Raw genomic sequence first — 14,935 nt, 5'->3', positions numbered from 1 at the left:
GTTTTAGAAAAGGTCTTGTATCAGGTCACGGAGTTACAACTAGATCTCAATGTTCTGCAGTGGCGGTTGAACAACGTGACCACACTTGCCTACTAGGTTCTGCTAGTTCTTCCTTTAGACACAGTGGAGGTGAATATGTATCCGAACCTTTTACTGAACTGCCTAATCCTATTATGCGCCTACTACAGTGTTTGAAGGTGCTACATACTGAAAATTTAACGTGAACCGTGGAAGTTTTGTGGCTGCTAGTTCGGTTAGAAAAACAGGCCGAACCACTGGGAACGGTCCATCTTGTGATTTTGTGATTACTATATCCTCCGGCCAGGGAGCGCTTAGCATCTTATGTTGCTGAAGTCTTACGTAGACAGGGAACCCTGCAAGAAATAAGGAAGGGCACCATTAGGAACAAAGTTTCTCCTCGGATTAAAAACTAGTTAGTTAATAGATATTTTCTTCGTGTTCAGGGAGAGAATGACGAGTGAACTCTCCAGGAATATGTTGATGCAATACGGACTGCTATTAGTGTGATATAGACAGGTCACGTCTAATATCATGTGAGAAGCCAGCCACGTTTATCGAGTTGGCTAGATGGTTCTGAGCATCGATTATGTGTGTTTTGCCGACTATCGACGGGAAGGCGTAACGGGTGTTTGCATTCAGTCCGACGTGCCCGCCCCCAGAAATGATAGGAGTGTTAAAATCAAAAGCTGTGTCTGTTGCGGGGATCCTGGTAATTTTGTGAACCGATGACCAGTGGCATGAAAGTCATGTCCAAACACCTGCACCAGATGGAAGTAGGCGTTTCGACGGTTAAATCGCCTATTAAAGCTTGTTACCCCAGCAGGGTATCCGTTAATGCCGTTTTGCCTTTTGCCTGCTCCGAACTCAACCGTGAATCGGTATGTGCCTTAATCGATTCCGGGAGCAGTCTTTCATTCACCTTCAGAATCATAATATTTGCAAACCTACCGCTTTGCAATCGTTTCGGCAAGAGTGTCGTACTAGCAATGGGCAAATGTTGGCTCTGGTTGGTCATTTCAAGGTGAGTATTTCCACATAGGGTTTTCCTTTACCTTTCCGCTTTGTGGGCACTAGACAATTATGTGAGAAAATTATTTTCGGGTGTGACTGCATTCAGCATACTGGTCTAATTTTGAATTATTTCAACAGACAGTTTTCCTTTATGTTTTGCCGTCAACGGCAATTTAAATTGTCAGTGATTCTCGGTAACAGGGGTTATAGCGACCATGAGCCGAGATTGTAAATTTCAAGTGGATCATCTTGTGGAATCTCAGACTCAGGTCTTGTTACGGGTTCCTGATAAATTCCCTGATTTATCAACCGATAGACTAGGCGTCACAGATAGGATCAAATATAGGATTCGTCTTACCGATGACATTCCGGTGCGTGATTCGCCTTATCGACTGCCACCACTTAAAATGAAGATCTTGCGGCAGTTATTGATCAGATATTCCCATATGGTGTGATTAGCAGTTCTACTACCCCCTACGCCTCGCCCATCTTTTTGGTTCCCAAGCGCCAGGGACCAGTGTATCGACCGGTCATCAATACTTGGGGATTAAATAAAAAGGTTGTTCTTGAGTCAGTCCCCTTACCTGACTTGCATCGCTGTTTTACATGGTCTTCTCGTGCTCGCTGCTTCCTGTGTGGGACGTTAATCAAGTCTACCACCAAATCCCGTTGGCCGAGCTTTTGAAACAGATTACGGAATTTTGAACAGATTGGAATTTATTTGAATTTATCCGCATTCCATTCGGCCTTCCTAAACTTTTGGTAATGTCTTTGGGGATTTAAAGTTAAATCTATCATTATTTAGATGACGTGTTCGTCTATAGTACAACCTTCGAACAGCACTTACATCATCTTGAGGTGGTTCTCTGCCGCTTTCGCGATGCCGGGTTTACCGTTAAGCCGTCAAAGATCAATTTAGCTAAAGAGCAAATTTCCTTCCTTTGATTTCCCTTCCACACCACAGCCATTGTGCTGACCTTTACCATGGCCCTGGTAAAACCCACTACAAAGACATTAGTGATTAGAGGTAAATTTTGAAAGTGTGTTAATTCTTAGAACACCAGTTTCGGCATATCTACAGGAATTGTTCCTTTACTTCCTCCATTCATGAACTTTTCATTAATTCTCTCTCGTGAAAACCATAAATTCTTTATTCTTTAGAAAAGTGAGAAGTGAAAGTAATTTCAATATGTTTTGCACAATGTTACGTTTTAAGAAGCATTTACGGCGAAATATAACTGATATGCCCATTTAGGAACAAATTTGAAACATAGTGTTACACACTACAATGACTTAAAAGGAAAAAAATGAGACCTCTACGTTTATTCACTTTACTCACTTCACTTTAGAAATTTTTTTATAGAACTCTTACCTAGGTCCAGATCTACACCTCCAAAGGCTTTTGTCATCCGGTATTTACCCCTGTATGAAAGAAGATAGAAGTAAACAGGCGCCGTATCCTTGTACTTCCTGACAGCCTCATCCGCGTTCCAGATAAATAATCCGTCAGTGTACAACTAGAAAGAGAAAAGAAGAAACTCCTTGTATGGCAGATCATGCCATCAAATACAGAAATACAGTAAAAGGAAACAACAGAACAATTATGGCCACTTTTATTCACATATGCATTAATATATGAATTAGATGACAAGTGAGTAGTATTACATAATAAAAATTATGGGACATTTAGTCTTCTAGCGACATAACTTATTGTAATATTGCATGTATCCTATAGGGTACAGTTGTTTCATAAAATATAATTTAGAAAGAAAGAGATTAGTGACTTAACAATACAAAATAAATAAACTGAAGTAGATTGCTATGGCATCTCAGTAGGAAACCAACTTCTTTCTTTCCTACCGACAACATGAAGTAGACGTTTCTTCGTATGGTATTCATTAATTCCAAATTCTTCATGAGAAAGAGATTAATCCACGAACTTAACAGTTAAAAAGCTGAAAATATGAATGAAACGCTACTTACAACGGAGGTACCTGACTACAATATATTTAATTTACTGTAAATATTTCAGCTTAAGTAAACTGAATCATTGGTTCATATCTGTCAATGGTTTTGCTTCGTGGTTAGTGCAGGTGTTTTGATACTATAAGGCTCGTTACTGGCCATGCTTTCTAAATTTATTTCACAATCTCACACACGGTGTAGTGTAAGCACCTAATTCAGCCGTAGTCAGCTGTCGTGATGCAGTGGGCGTTTCTACGGCCTACTGCAGGATTACAAATACGAGTAAAGCTTCAGTCGTGCCTTCCGTTGACAGTAATGTAGCGGAAAAAAACAAAAGTAAAAAAAATGGAAATGGCTTGCGCCTAGGGCCTCCCGTTGGATAGACCGGTCGCCTGATGCAAGTCTTTCGAGTTGACGCCACTTCGGCGACTTGCGCGTCGTTGGGGATGAGCTGATGAAGGCAACACAACACCCAGCCCACGAGCGCAGAAAATCTCCGACCCAGCCGGGAATCGAACCCGGCCCCCTTGGCATGACAGTCAGTCACGCTGATCACATTTTCTTTTCTTTTTTTTTTTTCTTTTTAAAGGATGGTAGACCGGTGGGGGCTCAGGGGGCAAAGTTGGCAAGGGGTCGAAACCCGAGGCTTGGCCACAATGTCCCCCTCACCACCACCCAGCCACTGAGCCTGTGGAGCATAGAGAAGAAGTGGAAGACACAGGAATCATACGAAATGGAAGGCGTTGTTGTTGTTTATTTATTATCATTCTGTTTTTGTAATATTCACTATTATTATGAAATTATGTGGAACATACACCACTCAGATATCGGGGCGGACAGCAAAAGTAAAGATCCGACTTCCGGCCCTGATGTTCCACTCGGGACAGGCCGTCCGCCCTGTCATACTCTGCCAACGGCGGCAGGTAGATGGTGGTGTGGGGGAGCGTGGTGTCACCACACCCGCTCTCCCGGCCGTTGTCAGTGTTGTTGACCTCGGAGCCTCCACTTTTCATCCAAGTAGCTCCTCTACTGGCCTCACAAAGGTAGGTGCTCCTCGTACCAGTCCTTCCACTAAGGAAACCTCCGTGGCAATACTGGAAACCGAACCCGGGGTTTCCCAAATGGCAGGCAGACACGCTGACCACGAAGCTATAGAGGAGGTCTAATGTAGTGGGTACCATGACGTACACCGAATTCGTACTCAGAATAAGAATTCCTTAATGTTAAATTTTAATTTATTCGGAGCACGAACAGCCTTTTCAGTTTGAGAATACTTACTTCACTGAGTTTGCTGGCAGAAAGTTCACCGTTTGAGAAATAGAAGTCCTTAATCTTCTTAGTGACTAAATCTGCCTGTGGCTCTCCGTCATACGATAAAGACAGGGGAAGCAGCCTCTCTCCGTCCTGTTTTAAATCTTCCAGTATCTGTTTATTTGCTATGGAAGCTGAAATTTAAACAATAGGTGATGACATTTATTCAGTGAATAATATGTTTGCCAGTATTTGTACACTCTTTGACATAAAACTCGACCGGCGGCCGGCCGCTTCAGAGGCTAAGTCCTCGCCGATCGCGACATGGGACAATAAAACTGGCCAACTCGCTAATTCTCTAAGTCCGGTTATCTGCACAATCTGGCAACACTGCAGACTGCGGCACTTCCTGGAGGAAAACTTGTCCCATGATAGAGATACACTAGGCTGATTACGCCTGTGGTCTACCGGTAGCGTGCGTTGTTTTTGTTCGTAATGTCAGTGGATCGAGAGCAGCTGGCATAAAAAATTTTTATAGCCTCTTCTGTCTGAATGCTGAAGACGTGAATGTAATGGTAGCGCAGATTCAATCTATTTCGCTTTCTGACACACCGATATCAAAATTTTATCCAGTAACGATTTTGCGGCAGATTTCCTGCAGACTGTCCTCCTCTGGACGCTGTATGCGGCAAAGCTCCGGGATCCATTTGCTGGCTACCGGCAGCGGCCGTGGCGACAGCAGCGGCGCTGCACTCCCCCATTCTTTATCGAAAGCGCCTGCTCCCGCTCATCGCTTTTGATGATTTAAAACGCTTTATTATTAAATGTTGCTCCACAGAAAATTTCTACGATTTCCATTCACGCTCAAAAGCAACGGAGACAGACGCCCTGATTAGTAGGCGGGTATTATACAGGGTGATTCAAAAGGAATACCACAACTTAAAAAGGGTGTATTTAATGAAAGAAACATAATATAACCTTCTGTTATACATCATTACAAAGAGTATTTAAAAAGGTTTTTTTTCACTCAAAAACAAGTTCAGAGATGTTCAATATGGCCTCCTCCAGACACACGAGCAATATCAACCCGATACTCCAACTCGTTCCACACTCTCTGTAGAATATCAGGCGTAACAGTTTGGATAGCTGCTGTTATTTCTCGTTTCAAATCATCAATGGTGGCTGGGAGAGGTGGCCGAAACACCATATCCTTAACATACCCCCCATAAGAAAAAATCGCAGGGGGTAAGATCAGGGCTTCTTGGAGGCCAGTGATGACGTGCTCTGTCACGGACTGCCTGGCGGCCGATCCGTCGCCTCGGGTACTTGACGTTCAGGTAGTTACGGACAGATAAGTGCCAATGTGGTGGCGCTCCATCCTGCTGAAATATGAATTGTTGTGCTTCTTGTTCGAGCTGAGGGAGCAGCCAATTCTCTAACATCTCCAGATGCTGTAGTCCAGTTACAGTAGCACCTTCGCAGAAAAAGGGACCAAAAACTTTATTGGCTGAAATAGCGAACATATGTACAAATAAATGAAACTTTATAGCTCCCTTAATTCGCCGACAGATAGTGCTTAGCTCTGCCTTTTGTCGTTGCAGAGTTTTAAATTCCTAAAGTTGTGGTATTCTTTTTGAATCACCCTGTATTACATTAATCGGCAAGAGCTGAGTATGGCCCGAAATTAATTTTATAGACTGGGACGAAATTAAACCACCTCGCTACATTCGATGAATTTATAAATGCTTCATACCTCGTTTCTTTTCCTTTCAAACTCAATTATTTGTGCAACTTTTGGTCAATGTTCGGGTGTTTTCGTCAAGCCGGGGTGAGCGTCTGTGGTGTAAAGTGCATTACAGTTCTTGTTTCATTCCTTATGGTAACTCTATGCGATAAACTGTGTGAATACCTTGCAATGCATGCTCTGTAGCAGTGCAGGAACACTGCACTGAGTATTCATAGTATTGTATACGTGTGTGTAAACGCCTTCCAATGACCACTCAAGGAAGACAAGGATACACAGTCTAGCTTCAATATTATAAATACGCCTCAGTTTGTGGATGAACTTAGACTTAGGTTTATAATAATTTTGAATATTTAGCAGCACTGTACCAATTGGTGTTAAACTCGTTTTCAACCAATGATTCCCATAGCTACACTACTTGTGATACCTCTTAGACAAAATACTTAAACAGTGTTATCAGACGAAAAGATCAACCTGACACAAACTGTGGGAAGTTTGTTTCACAACCTTCGTACCTGGATGATGAGCTTTTTTCCTAAAAGACGACTTAAGACGACTTAAGCAGAAACTAAATTCCCTCAGCTTCGATAGTGTTTAAAGAAATCGTCTTATCGGCACTAACTCGTGATTTGTGAATTGTTTACCGGCCGCACTCTGCCGTATTTCGCCTGTTGGAAGGCAAAAGCTTACTGACAAATTTCAGACAGAAATTACTGTTACAGTGTACTTATGGAGCCAAATGAGTGGATTGCGTATTTTCCGGTGAGAAAGAGCACTGGCAAACAGTCTTCGCTACATGAGGTTATTTAAGCTGGTGTCACTCTGAGCTAGAATTTATGGTCAGGTCAATGTTTCGGATGCGAGTTTAGCAACTGTGAAATTCTTTCCTACATTATAGAAGCGAATATTAAATTTGAACTAATATTGCGAAAATTTTGTACTTGGACAGCTTAGAATGAAAATACTTCTGTTTATTTCAAAGGGAAACAATAGATTTTCTAAAAGAATTTTCTGTCATACACAACTTGAAACATCATGTGGAAGAACTGACAGCGACGTATATCGGAAGGCAGTAAGATCTCTTGCCTTTTGGTTTGTCAGTACTCGATAGCCATTTCTAGGTGCAAGTAAATGACGAAAGGCAGCGCGTTTTTGTCATCAAGTAACGGCTTCGTCAATTACTTTAGTTTGAATGTAATCTAAGAGTAATTGCTGATGTTTGATATTAACATGAAAAGGATTCCGTAGACAGGGAAAGAACCTGTTCTTGGGAAACTACTTCTATAGTAACCAAAAGGCATTAAATGATCTTCAAGCACTTGTGTTCCAGCAGCGGTATGAATAAAATGATAGTAATAATAACAGTAATAATCGATTTATCCGGCAACTTCACACTTCACAGTGGATTTTCTCGAACTAAGAAATTTGCTGAATTTGTGAAAAATCCTATGGTCTGGGTTGGATTCCCACTTCTGTCAATGATTTTAGATAGGGAGAGACAGAGTCCATTCTCTACTGGCTACACCAAGTGAAGAAGGTGTAATGGCAGTGTGGTCTGAAAATTCACATTAAAGATGATTTTCCTTCTCTACCAAGTAGACGGTAGGTTGAACCACAATAAAGTCTGGAGTGACGACATGTAGAAACTCTATAACCAGTAACCTTTCTTATACTAGTTATTTATTTCAAGTGACGAAACAAACGCTATGTATGGTCACAGGACACTTATTCCATCTTTTATCTGAGTTTCTGTATGTCGATAAGATTGGTTCTGAACTGGGAATGCAACTCAGACCGCCCTTAACGCGGAATTTGATCCCTTCGTGACAATACAGCTCGGCTACAATTTGTTGTTTGTTCAAAACTGCAGATTCCTCAACATCTCCACATATTACGCGTGAATGGGATCGAATCCTAGCCCGGCACTAAAGATTTAATTATGTATTATGAAGCTCTAGCATGAGAACACCTATCCGCTGGTGGATAAGAATTTTGATTTTTAATGTATTTTCATTCGTTGTCAACACTAACGATATCTGACGTTTTTAACTCCCAGTGAGACACAGAACTATTTGCGAGATGACTGTAAGTTCAAGATGTTATTCTGAGCAGCTGGTGGAGAAAAATTCGGTAGCTGACGTCTCTTTGTGTGTAGTCAACAACGATATGTGTGGGACTCTATTCCCAGTGAGCGCTGAACTCTTTGTCATATTATTTCTAGTTCAAACATGCGCACATATCACTGCTGACGCCACAAACCCATATTTAACGTTCGTTTTCTCTAGAATATAACAGCGATAGGTGCCGGGTAGGAGTCCTGGGAAGGAAAAAATTAATGTTTCGTCTCGTCATTTCAGTTAAAACATCTAGCTACTGCCGCGAAAATCCGATATGTCACATTTGACTGTGCTTCGATAGCAATCCGATTAGGTTCTGGGTTCGAATCCATGTCCAACACAAAGCTTTACCTCACGGCATTTCAAGTAAGTTACTTGTGAAGAAGCAATATTTAACATCTCTCGTAGTTCGTTAACAGGGACAATAGATGATGGGTAGGAATTCGCGTCTGTTAAACATGTTTGCGTTATGCAATTTAAAGTTGATATTTGCTAACTGATACTGTCTAAAATCGAGGTATATCACTCTCTGTATGCTTAATCAGGAATGACTGTTGGTTTCCGTCAGTAACGAAATCTTTGCTTAGCCTGCATGAGCTGGGTTTGAATCCATATGCCGAACAAGAAGGTTCGTCGTGTCATTTGAAGTTCATACATATTCTCAACTAGCTGCTCGTGAATAACTTAAATTTTTAATGTCATTTTGTGTTAAATAATAAGTACGGTATGTTACTTTGAAGAGGAAATCATGAATACGACGAACTTACTACGTGCATTACCAATCTGACGTAATAATGAGAGTGCTAACATTTCAGGTATGTCATTTATTGTAATAAATGTGAGCTTACAAGCCTTAAGGACAGTCTTATCTGTGATAAGGTGTTCCCTGATATTTGTAGTACCGTGGTATTACTTTACATCTTGAGTTATTGCGGTACAGAGCAGTGTTTTCTAGTGGTGACTTGTTGGAACCATTTTCAATAGTCAAACGACTGTACCAAGGAGCGATTAGAGGACCTGCTAGACAGCTTTTTTTTGAATAGGACAATGTTTCTGTCCAATAATTTTTAGATTAGTTACAATAAGCTTACGCTGCAAGAGAACTCGATTGTATTTTTCAATATGTGGTCTGTTGTCGGTTTGAAGGCCTTACATTGCAACGGCAACTTAGTGCAACTCCACTGAGGGCTGTCTGGAGTAGGGTGGAGATAGCAATGTGAAAGTTGCGAGCTGTCGAAGACGATCTTCATATTCCTAATGCGATTAGGCCATCGTATACTCTTGACGACGTTTAGCACCTGTGCGGTCAGTCAACCAATTTCAGAATTCATGTTGAGTAATCCCGCTAAATTCCCATAATATTGTCTTTTTATATTGATGAGTAATATGGATAGTCGTCACGTTCACGTGCCGTCTACAACGCAAATTTAATGTTACTATCCTAGGAACTAACCTGCAATACGTTTTGTATTTCATAATCGGAACTATCTGCATTAACCGTCATCAGAGCAATGTCAGGGAACAGAATGCAGCAGTGCCTTGGTACCTACTTGGGGACCTGCTTGAGTCGTGTTCTAAGGAAAGGGTAGTTGCTGGTTCACATTATATTACACTAGCGAGAAGTACCGACTTTTCCTTTTCTCTGCAAACATCCCGAACTAAATTCAGTAACTAAATGCTAAGAATATATTTGTATTGTGCCAACTCAAAGTTCAATAGATATGGATATAGATATAGATTTTTATATTTAAAGCCATTCTCGTTCTGCGTTGGAATAAACATTATTCATTATTTGATTGTTCTTGTTACGATTGTTATTGTCATTCTCTCACTCGCAAGAGTTTTCACATTCCTATTTGGTATCGATGCACATGAAGAGTGGCTGTGAAAGATGGGAATACTGAATGTTACGTCATGCAGAATACACTCATTTACTTCTGCTCCTTGTGATCAACGCTACAGGAGAAGTGAGATACATAAAGATGACAGTGTGAGGACAGACATGCTGGCACAACTCTGCAACTACACAGTGTTACCAGATAAAATGGTGCTGCGGAATCGAAAGTGTATGCGACCGAACCGCCGAATCTTTCCATCAGTAAATGGGGTATGTTCTCAAGTGACTCCGTTGTTTTAACCCCTCCACTGACAGAATGACCCGCTTCCTACTTCCGTATGTACAAAGCCAATACGGACTTGTAGCTGTCACGCCTTTGCGCTTACTGCTACGTATTTTAACCGTAAATAGCTCAGCCCTAATGGTAAGAGTTAGTAGTGAATTCTGGCGTTATTAATCTTTGAAGACAGCACAGCTGCCACAAGCTCAGCTCACTTTTACTCCACTCCTACCCTCGCCATTACACCACATTAACTAGGAGCTACATGGACCTTGCTAAATTCACTTGCGTATACATTTTTGACCGTTACTCGCCAGTATTTACCTATTGGATTAGTACACTCCTAACCGGACTATTTCTCAAAGAGCTGTGATGATTGAACGGGTTCGATCCACGGCCTACAGTGCCCTACAGTTCACACGGTAACACTGCCTACCTGACCCACTTAACTTGGTAGTGAGCTTATGTATCCAATCACCACTGCTAGCAGCAGTAGATAATCCTATCAGCACGACGAGAGCAGCAGACTTACCGTCGAATCCTCCTGAAAATACTTATAACTACGGTCGCCAGCTCTGAAGGAGCAAAAGAATAAATCAATTTTTTGGCTCGTTTCAAAGTGAAACGGCTTGAGTTGTATTTTAAACTTAATACTGAATATTACTATTTCTGATCATTCTAGGTGATTCTACAAAGCAAATACTCTCTCAATTTCTGTGAGTTGGCTTGGTAATTACCACCAAGACAATTTAAGCAACTTAATTTAACAAACTTCTACCCTTCAACTTATTTAATGATTTTGGGATATTACTCTTTGGACAATTGCTATAGAATTAGTTAAGTGACTTTACTTGAAAGGTTACTCAGAAAAATTTAAGTAACTATAAATAGGCGACTCATTCTGGTGTGACCATTGCTCTTTTCTACATTCTTAAACGCTAAAGTATTCTACAACCAAAAGAATTGTAAATGAAAGAGGCGATGGTGGCCTCAGTCTGATTTCACTACACTATGTTTCAGGTTACTACACTTTACAATGAACAACATGCGTCGTAATTTTACTCATTACTATATTCTGTCTTCTGCACTTGCACAAAAGAAAACTGGTATTCTCCTTTTACATGTATACAAAGTTCGACTTCACAATTTCAAGCAGTCTTGCCTTGGGTAGACGTGTCGGTGCTGGTGGTGGGATGCATGTGGCTAACGCAGCTCTTCACGCCTCATGCCCTTAATGGCGGCTGGAACTACGAGCTGTAGCACTCGTATAAGCTACTGCACGTCCGCCATAAAATCTGGGCGCAGGAATTCTTACAATCAGCCCCAGTGGCATAGAGACGGCTTCGACAACCATTCGTCGCGTTCTACTCCACAAACGGCGACGATATTCGCCTCTTCGCTGTTGCACAATCACTTTTGCGTGAGCAGTTACGCACGTCCGATCACGTCAACACTCCCCAGGCCATTCCATTGTTCAGTCCCTGTGTCTCCAGCTACCTCTAGCTACGCTCGTATCACCAAGAGTGGGGGCGTTCCCCTACCATGTTTTCACCGAAATCATTTAGTATTTAAGAATATTTATATTTATTACCCTGGAGTTCATACCAGTCATAATAATTTACTACTAGCGCTTTATAACATTAAATCATACAGTAATAGCTTATAATTACCATCAAAAAGAATACATTTGACTCCGAGAGTTTAGCGCATTGTCTGAGACAGCGCTAATTCCCAGTTTCGCCAATAGATGGCATCAGGGTGCACTCCCGGGCAGTCTCACACCAGCGCGCCCGTTTCCGACGCGCGGGCTCCAAATTACTGTCAGCCCACCATCATTTCAGTTCCGTTACACATGCCCCACTTCTTATTGAAGTATCTAACAGTGATAATTCAATAAGAAGTCTCTCCTATAATGAATCTGAAATTTTCGTTTAGCTTTTTACCAAGGGTTTTCTCTTTCTTACTGATACACCTCGGTACTTATATTACTTATTTAAAATTAAACACCAATTCTTTCTATCTTTCCTGCTAAACATTACATAAATGATTTACATATATTCTTTACAATTTTCTTACATCTAAACACAGTACAGTTTAAACATCTTTTTTACAAAAATTTTAAATACACTTCTTTTATCTCAGGCAAGTAAAACACACGTTATGCGCCTATTACTTTATAGCCCGTCCTTTTCACTTTACCTCCTCACTTTTCTACCTCTTCCACAACACTTATTTACACATCTATTAAGGCTTTCTTAGAAGCTCAGTCTTTCCCAGTCTGTTTAGTCTCTACTTAAACTGGAAGTTTCATTAGAATACTGCAACATATTTTAGTGAACATTTACCTTTCACATAGAACAAAAGAAACAAAACTATTTACATATTGGTTTACTTTAATATTTATTTATATATTTATTTTCAATCTGGTAGAATTTGTGGCTCATACCTTTTGAGATCCACTATGTTTCTTACTCCCAGGCATTTGCCTGTTAATGGGTACTCTAAATAATAAGCATTCACATTGGGTATGGACACTATTTTAAATGGTCCATTATATATATATTTAAATTTGCTGATCTCGTTATTAATTTCACTTGACTTTTCATGTGTTTTTACAAGAACGAGATCACCTATTTTGAATTTAGGATTCCTTACTTTTTCGTCATGACGACGAATTCTCGCATCTGCTTGTTTTCTCATCTTGTCTTTTACTAAGTTCTTTTTACTATCATAATCTAATTCAACTCTATCTGGAAATTCTAGTAGGTCTTCTACTAGACTTTTACTTCTCGTCTTTTTCAGGATTTCTTCTGGAGTAAATCCAGTGCTCTCGTTTGTTAATGAATTCATGATTTCTTCGAATTCACTCACATACATGCCCCACTTCTTGTGGTTACTATGGCAGTACATCCTAAATAACCGACCTATCTCACGCATATATCTTTCTGCCGGATTGCTTGATGGGTGATAAGCTGAGATATGGACCACTTCTACCTGTTTCTCAGTTATCCCATCCTTCCACATTTTTGAGCAAAACTGAACACCATTATCTGATAGTATTCTCTTTGGTTTCCCTACTTTCACAAAATAATCACACACCATTTTATCATACACAGCTCTGGCAGTAGCTTTTCTCAAGGGATATAGCTTTATATACTTTGAGAAAAGTTCAACTGCTACAAATATGTACACAAAACCCCCCATGGTTTTTGGTAATGGTCCAAAGATATCTACTGCTACTATTTCTAATACTTCATCAGGTTTTATTGATTGCATGGGCCCTTGATTAGTTGCATTTGTTACTTTCGCCTTTTGGCATAGATCACAAGATCTTACCCTCTGTGCTACCCTTCGTGCCATGTTGTTAAAGGTAATGCATTCATCTAACTTATCGGTACACTTCCGTGCACCACAATGGCCATATGCCAAGTGAACATAATCTATTAGCACTTCAGTGTGTTGTTCCGGCCAACATACTCTCCACTTCCCTGGATTATTTAATCTTTGAAGATACAGTACACCTTTATGTATTTTATATGAAGCCCTTATGTTAGTTTCGTCCGGATTGTCAAACTTGACCTTTACCGACTTGAGTGCATCATCATCACTTTGATATCTTCGCATATTCCGATATATTTCCCTAATTTTTTCTCTTCCTTCCGCGTTTTTGAAGTAATTCACCTCAAAAACATCTTCCCTATTCTTTACACTTTCTAGTGTCTCACATCCTTCCGGTAATCTCGACAAAGCATCCGGTACTGCATGTTCTTTCCCTTTAACATACCTGATCTCTATATCAAATCGTTGTAAAAACAGCGCCCATCTGGTCAACCTGTTATGTAACAATCTGCAGTCCTTCAAAAATATTAAAGCTTTGTGGTCTGTATGGACCACAGTCTTATGTCCCCATAAGAAAAGTTGAAATTTCCTAAAACCCCATACTATAGCTAAGGCCTCCTTCTCTGAAACCGTATAGTTTTTTTCATACTTAGACATGGTTCTACTCACAAATGCAATTTGTCTATGAGTTTTTTCCCCATCTATCATTACCTCCTGAAATATGGATACTCCCAATCCATAATCTGAACTATCTGTTGCCATGTGGAATGGTTCACACAGGTCAGGGTGCCATAACTTTATGTTTTTAGCCAAATTGTCTTTTAGCCGGTTGAATGCTGCTTCACATTCCTCAGTCCACATATACACACTGTTCTTCTTAAGTAGGTTGTTCAGATGTGGGCTATTGAACACCTGATCATCCACATACTTACGATAAAAGGAACAAAGTCCTATAAACGACTTTAGTTGTTTTTTATTCTTGGGAGCCGGAAAATTTCTTATTGCTTTGACTTTATCGGGATCCTTTTCAATTCCCTCTGGTGTTACTATGTGACCTAAGAACTTTATTTCTTTCTTCACAAACTCGCATTTTTTCAGGTTCAGTGTTATTCCTCCTTTAATTATAGCTTTGAACACCCTGTCGCATAACTCCATGTGCTCTTCCCATGTCCTTGTAGCAATTAACAAATCATCTACATAAACCGTGATTAGCGAACTAAGTTCACTCCCTAAAATTTTGTCTAAAGCCCGAATGAACACTGAAACGGAAGTATTTAGGCCAAATGGTACCACTGTGAAATGGTAGCATTTGCCATTGAATAAAAATGCCGTGTACTTCCTAGACTCCTCACTTAATGGGATTTGCCAGT

General features: G+C 40.5%; 1 protein-coding gene across 2 annotated transcripts in view; it reads right to left on the bottom strand.

Annotated features, from left to right (window-relative positions):
• LOC124789344 (juvenile hormone esterase-like) overlaps positions 1 to 14,935 on the bottom strand; it is a 114,306-nt gene that overhangs the window by 15,239 nt on the left and 84,132 nt on the right. For both annotated transcript variants that reach the window (XM_047256669.1, XM_047256668.1), the window contains exons 7-8: positions 4,276 to 4,442; positions 2,405 to 2,549 (exon numbers count right to left, since the gene is read on the bottom strand). In XM_047256669.1, coding sequence (XP_047112625.1) covers positions 2,405 to 2,549; positions 4,276 to 4,442 — 312 coding nt within the window. The remainder of the gene's footprint in view (positions 1 to 2,404; positions 2,550 to 4,275; positions 4,443 to 14,935) is intronic.

Source organism: Schistocerca piceifrons, chromosome 3 (assembly GCF_021461385.2).
Source record: "Schistocerca piceifrons isolate TAMUIC-IGC-003096 chromosome 3, iqSchPice1.1, whole genome shotgun sequence".
Taxonomy (NCBI): Eukaryota; Metazoa; Arthropoda; class Insecta; order Orthoptera; family Acrididae; genus Schistocerca; species Schistocerca piceifrons.
Note: the sequence above shows the minus strand (reverse complement) of the source record. Positions and strands in the feature narration are given on the sequence as shown.